General features: G+C 35.1%; 1 protein-coding gene across 1 annotated transcript; it reads left to right on the forward strand.

Moving 5' to 3' along the window:
* Positions 1–1,655: 1,655 nt before the first annotated feature.
* On the forward strand, positions 1,656–8,950 carry LOC141330939 (macrophage mannose receptor 1-like). The gene is made up of 8 exons (XM_073835753.1): positions 1,656–1,757; positions 2,015–2,247; positions 2,750–2,915; positions 3,100–3,252; positions 3,521–3,637; positions 3,739–3,900; positions 4,007–4,039; positions 7,452–8,950. The coding sequence occupies exons 1-8, from the start codon at positions 1,670–1,672 to the stop codon at positions 7,688–7,690; spliced, it is 1,191 nt and encodes a 396-aa protein (XP_073691854.1). The 5' UTR covers positions 1,656–1,669; the 3' UTR covers positions 7,691–8,950.
* The last annotated feature ends 283 nt before the right edge of the window (positions 8,951–9,233 follow it).

The following is a 9,233-nucleotide window of genomic DNA, read 5'->3' on the forward strand; positions in this document are numbered from 1 at the left end:
AGCAGTCCTGCATAAAATACAACTTCTTTTTTTATCTTATGTAGTAATGAAAGGTGTAAAGGTAAATATTCTTCATCATCGTAAAATGCCCTTAAAACAAAAAGAAAAAATACATGCTCAAAGTGCAGAAGCTATGCATAAAAGTTTTATATCATGGTGTTTTAGGAGCATTTAGTAGTGTGCAAAATGATATATTGTAGAAGTATAGCTAATAATAACAAGCAAGAAAAATCCTAACTGGCAGAGGGTTACTGTGAATGCATGTGCCAACTGGGCACCGTTTTCCTGATGCCATCGAGATGGCGACTACGCAGATGGCGAGGTCCCGTTCATCGCTGCTTGCAGCTTTAATTATTTATTGTTTTCAGGTTTATATATAACTTTATTTCAGACACACAATTGGTCCATAGATAAAAAATAAAAGTATGGAAAAAGTACAATACATTAAATGACATAGCTTACAATAAAATTCATGAAAGACTAAAATGCCAGTGTTTCCAAAGGCCAGACATATATCTGTAACAGCTTTTCTTAGGACTGGTTAGTGCCAGTCTAATTCCATTTTCAGATTTGTCCAAACGACACATGAATTTAAACATTAATTGCCTTAATAAGGCTCCACAGGTGGAAACACCAGAGTTCACAAAAAGCTGACTAGCACTGTGCCATCTTGGGACATGAAGGAGGAGCCTCATGGCATCATTGTAGGCTACAGTGAGTCTCCGCAGGCTACTGTTCTTATATCACCACCACAAATGTGCTGTGCACATAGGGGTACAGTAGGATCTGAATAAAAAACATTTAACATCTGGTGAGCAAATGCTAAATTTTCGCAGCAACATATTGGCTTGGGCATATAATTTGCAGCACTGTCTGTACAAATCTCTGTCGTCACTCATGTCATCAGTTATGATATGGCCCAGATATTTTATTTCTTTACACGTCTTCAGAGGCTGATCACTCAAGTAGAAATCAGGAAAAATTAGTCTCCTGTCCTCCTTGGTTCTGACAATCATGATATTACTCTTACTGGAATTGTATCTGATATTAAAGTCACTTCCATACTGTGAACACACCTTTAAAAACTGCTGCAACCCAGCACTGTACAGGCTTAGCACTACCAGGTCATCAGCATACATTAGGTGGTTGACGACAGAGTTTCCCACAAGACAGCCTGTCTTACAAACATTCAACAATTTGGACAAATCATCCAAATAGACATTAAAAAGGTACGGAGATAGAATTCCACCCTGTCGCACGCCATTTTGAACATTAAAAGGGATTGATAACACATTGCCCCATTTCACTTGCATTGTTTGATTTGCATACCAATAAATTAATATTTGGATAATGTATTTGGGGACACCTCTACAGAGCAATTTCATAAATATTTTTTGTGATTAGGTTTATTCTAATTGTATGCATAATTGTTAGCAGACTAACTAAAGTCTGAGTGTGTTCGTGAGTAGGGTGGGGGGTGCTGCATGAGAGAACAGTGGTAATATAAAAATATGAACGTGAATTGTTATATTTTATGAGGGTTTATTTATGTCGATAATATAAATTCAAAAATATGATTCTTTTGTTTGTTTGTTTGTTTTTCTTTTATTTTTTTGTGCTGAGATATTTGTCTGAACTCTGTTCCATTCAGAATTTTGACTGTGTCGTCATGGTTAGAAGCCCAGAAAAGATGACAGGTGTGTGGCAAGTCAAAATCTGTGGAGATCAAAAAAATTTCATCTGCAAAAGGAAAACAGGTTGGATCAATCATCAAAATCAAATCATTGTAAACTTTGTATCTGAAATAATGTGTTAATACATTTGCGATATACTTTAGTTAAATGCACTGGTCACAGCTCAAGCAAATTTTTGCAATATAGAGTTATGACTTACAACACATGTATTACAACACAAACCAGTTTATTGGTAAGCAGTAATTGTTATACCAGGTCACTGTTTATTCTTTAGAATATTTCACCTAATTTGTGTAACCTTTATTTAATCTGTGTTATAGACTCTCAGCTTGCTCGTCCTGTGACTACAGCATTGCCGCAACATTTCTTCACACTGGCAAATGATTCTTACAAGGTTCAGATAGAGAAAATGAGCTGGGATGAAGCCAGGAGACAGTGTAAAGCAGATGATGCTGACCTTGCCAGTGTGCTTGATTCCATCAGCCAAGCTTACACAATCCTTAAAGTCAGCAAACTCAAGGAGCCTTTGTGGATTGGTCTCAACAGCAACCTGGTACAAACATGCTTTTACAAAATAATAATTCCTATGCGCATAAAGTAAGCATTACAGCACATTACAAAATTCAATTTAAAAATGTTAAAAAATTGTTTAAAACACATTTGAAAGTAATTAACTGCAGTGTCAAGATATTGCTATCCTATGCTAACATGTGTGCATGAGTGTGCTCAAATGGGTAACAAAGATTTTGCCATGCAAAAAAATGTTCCTGGGCCAATATCCTTGAGGATCCTGGAAAACACTCTGTCATCAACCAGTGAGATTTTGAAGATTAGTGCTGGGGTTGGGGCTTCAACAACATTATTATCCCTTGTATAATTTGCCTCCAGTTTTAAGGTATAGGTTATGATGAGGATTAAAAAAAATAGGGTTAGTGTGAAGAGTTGTTTGACAGAATGTTAAACACGTTCTACATGGCAAAATCTTGGCCACCACTAGAATGTTAAGTCATGCTGATAATGTCAAGAATCTTAAGAATGAAATTTGTTTGCTTTAGACACTTGGTCGGTACCGCTGGGTGGACAACTGGCTTCTAAGCTACAGTAAATGGGCAACAGGAGAGCCCAAAAATAATTTAGCTTGTGTATATATTGACACGGATGGTGACTGGAAAACGGCTGCATGCAGCAACAAGTATTATTCCCTTTGCAAACGATCAACAGGTATTTCATTCATTCTGCAGGCAATAATAATTTGCTTTATTAAAATTAATTTTATTTATAAAGCAGAAAATGAACATTTCAGGCATACTCAGATTAAAACAGACACAGGATGTTTATTTTTTATTAGTTGAATTTCTGGTTCAAGATAAAGTTAATATGCTAACATCCTTCCACTGTCCCAAAGACATTGCTCCCACAGACCCACCTCAGATGCCAGGGAACTGCCCTGAGTCAAAGAAGCGTAAAACCTGGATCCCTTTTAGAGGACACTGTTATGCCATCATGGCCTCTATGTCTGACAACTGGGCTCATGCCACAGTGGAATGCATGAGAATGGGTAGGCATTACTAACTTTGCACAAGGGTACAAGTGTAAATATATTTGTTTTCATTTAAACATGTCACCTTATAGTAGTGCATCTATGTATGTACTTTTTTTTTTCTTGGCAAACACAGTGAGGAAATGTTTTAAAAAATGTAAAAAAAAAAAAAAAAAATCTTCAAAAGTAACAAAAACATAAAATATTTGATTGCCTTTTAAATAAACCACTTTTTATGCTTTTTGGTGACTGAAATAATAATAATAATACTGATCTCTAATTTTAGGAGCATCACTGGTGAGTATTGAGGATCCAATAGAATCTGCGTTTCTTTATCGGAATATAGAGATCATGCAGGATGGAGTCAAATCATTCTGGATTGGGATGCACCGCAGTCATATGGGTTAGAAATGTATTTAATACAAACAAACAATACTCAAAATGATCTCAGAAGCACTACCTGATGTGTGTGTATCTGTGTGTGTGTATGTGTGTGTGTCACAGGTGAATGGATGTGGATTGATAATATGGTGGTAGATTACACAAACTGGAAACCTCGGATGCCTAGTGATTTTGGTAGTTGTGTGGAAGTCCAGTCAAGCACTGGAATGTGGAGTACCACAAACTGCAATTCTTACAAGCCTTATATTTGCAAGACTGTGAAAGGTTAGTTGTCCAAACAAATATACAAGTGCAACTTTATTTTTTACATTCAATTTAATGTTAGTGGTTATCTTTCATAAACACGTACAAATATGTCTTTTTATTTCAGTTATACCACCAACAGAGAAGCCATCAATACCACGTATGTAATACATCTATATTTTAAGTGCTGCAAGGAATTAATTTTAATTAATTATAATTAGGGCTGTTTAAGTTTACACATTTATTTTTATTGTTGTTTCTTTCTTTTTTCTTTTTTTTTTTTTTTTTGCTCAATTACACATTTACCTATTACATTATTTTACATTCCAATTAATCCTGTCTGATAGCACTAACACAAGTGTCCATATTCAACACAATCCATTAGTTTATACTTTCACACTGGTCACATTTTTAAAGCAGAGTGCAATTGTTCTCAGCGCCCCCTGCAATGTTGGTCTACTGATCTATATAGTAGAGCTGTCTATTCAGCAAGTTAATCTAATCAAAATGTTTAACACAATTAACTGTTGTGTGTCTCCAAGTAACACACAGGTTTTAAGAAAATCTGTGTTTTGAACGAACCGAGTAAATCAATAATTAAATGGCCATTTCGTTCAGTCAGACATTTGAATGAATGGAATGAATGAACAAATTACTCAGTGACCTCTACATTAAAATATTTACCACCACCTAACACCTAGTTTCTTATTTAAATTACAATTTCATAAAAAAATATATGTATATTTCATATTATTCATTTAAATAAACAATAATTATAATAAAAAATTATAAATTAAATATATTTAGGACTGCTTAGTCCTATTTGAAGTTATCCCAACAGGAGTAGAAGGGCGTTTTTTTAAGCATATTTCATAAATTAATTGTATTCTGAAGCACATTATAAAAAGCTTAAATATTTTAATAAATAAAGATAAATAAATAAATAAATAAATAACTGATCAAAATTACAGAATACTTACAGATACCTCCAAGTTAGTTGGTGTTAATCTGGCACCTGATGCTAATTTCCTTAATTATATGACAAACCCTATTTAACTGGCAGCATTCCTCCAATTTTCATGGAGATTGCAAGACGGTGGTCTGCTCTTAGGTGACTGAAACCCTGCGACAGGAGGTTGTCCAGATGAAGGCCAAAGGGATGACCCTTTCAGCCATTGCAAGAGCAGTTGGTCATTCCAAATCTGTGATTTCTCGAATATTGCAGGCTTGCAATGACACTAAATCATTCAAGTCCCCCAAAAGGCTGGTCATCCACATAAGACAAATACATGAGAAGACAGAATAATGCAGAGACTCTCCTGGTTCAACACTGGAGCTGGAATTGCTTGCCAGTTCAGTGCTAAACAGGGTAAGAATCTGTCTCAGGATGTTTACAAGTTTAATTTATTTAGGCCTGACAGGAAACATTTTATTTCAAACTGAGGAAAGACTGGCGTAAAGAAGTCAGTAAAAGTTGGAGGAGGTGTCATGGTTTGGGGAATGTTTTCTGCAGCAGGAGTTGGGCCTCGTATACACGTACATGGCAGGGTGAATGCAAATGTTTATCAGAACCTCCTTCAGCACCATTTTGCTATTTTCATACAATGCCTGCAAAACAGGTAAAGCAGTTCCTTAAAGCTAAGAACATTGCAATAATGAAATGGCTGGACTAGAATCCTGATCTAAACCTGTTTGAAAATCTCTGAAATAATTCTAGATACAGTAGTTATGGCTAAAGCCTGGAATACACTATACGATTTTTGGCCTGATTTTCCGCCGATTTACTGTCTGGAGAAGTTGACACTAGTTGCTGAAAGTCAGGGCCAGTCTGTAGATTTGAGCTGACAGATTCCATAGAAAATCGTGTAGCATATGATTGGTACTGACTCAGAATTTTAGCTTCAGACTTTGATTCTATGCAGTCGGAGGATACTAAACATGTTTGCTATTTTCAGCCAATTTTAGAACGCATATCATTTTCATTTGTTAAGCGTCTCCTAGCAACGTACACATTTCTGCATGAGTTTGTTGTGATCAGAACAACTTTAAAGTCTGGTAGTGTATGATCCTACTGTAGGTCCTGTAGTGTATGGCCAGTTTTCCTTTGCCACTATTTACAAAGTCCTTAAGAAACCCACTACAGTTAGCAAACTATAGTAGAGAAATGAAGAAGAGTGGACATGTATCACACCAGCGCAGTCTGAGAAACTAGTGATGTCCTGCGGCAGCAGATGTGCTAAAGTCATTCAAAGCAAGTCTTTAAGCTTTCTACTAATTTCTGACAGCTGTAATGTGGCAAAATTTTCAGCTGTTGAAGTGGTGGTGGGAGGTTGTGAAGGGGGACAGAGAAGAGAACTTAATGCTTTGAAGAGAATACATGTGTCTGAAGCACTGTTGATCTGTTGATAGAAATAAGGTTTGGTAGTATGGACTTTAGCAGAGAAATATGAAAGCAAAGACTGACACATACCCAGCTCTGAAAGATCTTTTGATTTGTGACATTTTCTCTCTGCTGCATTTATACTGATGCTCTCGTAGAACATCGGATAACCAGGTGTTAGATAGTGCAGTATGTGCTGGCCTGGAGGAGAGAGAACATGTCTAGACAAGAAGTTAAAAAAATGGACCATAAAGTGTTAGTTGCTGCATTCATATCTAGAGATGGATGGGTCGGTGAGAGGAGAGAGGGGAAAGATGGGGGGGGGGGAGGGTGAAAGGGAGGAAAGGGAGCATAGCATAACTTATCAAGTGTATGTTAAGTGTGTATTATTTTAAATTGGATTAGTTGTATACTGGTGTTTTTGCTTAAACTAAATGTATTTAAAAAGATTTGTTTCCAAAAATTGTCATCTGTAGCATGAACTAAGCATGAACACATTACAGTCCCCCTTATAAACACAATTAATGCTCGAAAATAGCTGATTGACCACCCCTTTAAAGTAGCCCTGTAGACCTTGATTAGCTGGGTCAGGTATATTTGATTAGAGTTGGAGCTGAACTATGCAGGGCAACAGTGATATCACAGTTGTATTGTGACAAAACTCAGGCCACCTCCTACAGGTGCTTTTTAAACTGCTTGTTGGGCACCCATACTCCGCCGAAGTATGTTAACTTTATCCAAGGGTATTTGTCCTTGCAACTCATTCAGTTTAGCATGCTTCGAGCTTTAGTGACGATCAAGATTGGCCTTTTTCTTGACTGAAAGCGCATCCCCACAAACTGTCAAGCCAGTCTTCTGATGAAGCTCAAATAAAAACAGAGACTAGGAACATATGCATATTTACTTACTTACATAACATATAATAGGTAATAAGTATACATTAATATACCTAAAATAGAAAAGTTTTAACACACACACACAAATGTACATCAAATGAGAAGATTTTCTTTGACAGGGAGAGGTGTGCACACTTGCACTTGCACACTTGCATGTAAAGCCAAATAGACATTCAAGATCTTAAAATTCTTATCACTTTGACAGCCCTAAATATAAAATAACTATACATATATCTATTAATTCTTATTCTAGACATATTTTAATGTTGGTACTAATTCCTGTCTTTGCATTGCAGTCACTGTGGTGGAAGAGGACCCTCGTGGCTCTGCTGGTATCGCAATAGGGGTTGTCTTGGTTATAATTGCTATGGCAGGGCTTGCCACATTTTTGTTTTTTAAGAGAATCCCTAAGCCTGTGATTGGAGAATGTACGTTTGACAACAGACTCTACATAAATTCTGACCTGATACGGTCTCCTGCCACTATTGATACAAAGGGACTTGTTGCTAATATTGAACAGAATGAGCATGCCTAACACAAACATACACACTTTTACATTTAGATACACACAGACATGCACACACACACCCCTCACTATGACAGTAGAGGAAGTGACCCTATTAAAGCCCATCCAAACCTAAGTTTTACACTTACAGCATACTGTACCTTATAAATCTAGGCGATTATAAAATACATTTGTATCATTTAAGCCAACTGTCTGTTTATATATGAATGCTTTACATATTCTTTTCATTTTTGAGTTGTCAACTAAAGAGAGAACTGATGATTAAACTAGAAAAACATGGATTACAGTTTTAGATACAATTAAAAATCTGTACAGTTCAAACACTTTTGTATATGGATGTTTCCTCAATTATATCATGGTTCTTTTAACCTGTTCTTGCTTTATAATCGTACAATTTTTCTTCTCTCGCTCCTTTCTTTGAATAAACATGTTTTAGGATCTCTCTAATATATATACATATTCACAAAAATATATTTTGGATTATATAATTTTAGAACATTAAATTTTAAATTAAAAAATGTGGTTGAATTAGATCATCTAATAATGTTTGGAACAAACATTAATAGATGAAACAGAATTTATACAGAGAACAGAAGACAGAAAGATTTGCTGGTGCAGGCCACTTTAAGGTGTCAACTATGCGTGACTTGAATAGATAAGAATATAAAGACAAAAATGTATTTTTTATTTCTTTAATGAATCTTGAAGATACATACTGTACATATATATATATATATATAATCCTGAAAATAACTAGATATGTCTTGCTATGTCTGTCTCTCATATAGAATGCAACTCATGCATGTTGTGAGAAAGAAACATCCCTTTTTCTGGATACTGTACTTTAAATATAATTTTGTTAAATCCAAATAAGCTTTACAATATTATATATTGGACAGGGTTTAAACAATGATTTGTCATGCTTGCTCAATGAACCATACAAAAAGAAATAAATAAAAATAATACTCATGTACCTGTGGAACAGTCCTTAAGACGTTAACAGTTTACAGGCAGGATAGTAAAAGTTATTTAGTTTAGTAAGGAGACCATTTTACTGATTCTGAAAAACACCAGAAGAAAGATGTTCAGAGTCCCTGTCCACCTGCTTGAACATGGCATAGTTCTGCTGCAGGAAAGCACCCTTTTTTTCAGGGACTAATTACTCCAATAAATGTTTGTGAATCTTTTTCAGTTTGTGTCTCAGTTGTTGAACTTTTCAAGTATATATAAATATTTACACAGGGAAATAAAAAGCAGTTGAACATTTCATTCATTCATTCATTCATTCATTCATTCATGTATATATGTATGTATGTATTTATGCTATTTATTTATGAGTTAAGAGCAGTGTGTGGTGGTGTTCTGAAATGAGAAAGCAAATTCCTCAACATTTTTGTAATTTCATGTCACAATTCCTTGGTTAAATAACCATTATTTACATTATCAGAAAAAAAAGAATGAAAAAAAAAATCAATTTTATATATTCATTTTATTTATTTATTTTGTTTTTGCAATCAATATTCTATTTATTGAACCATGTATGAATCTAATC

The sequence above is a fragment of the Garra rufa genome, chromosome 3, assembly GCF_049309525.1.
Source record: "Garra rufa chromosome 3, GarRuf1.0, whole genome shotgun sequence".
NCBI classification, from domain to species: Eukaryota; Metazoa; Chordata; class Actinopteri; order Cypriniformes; family Cyprinidae; genus Garra; species Garra rufa.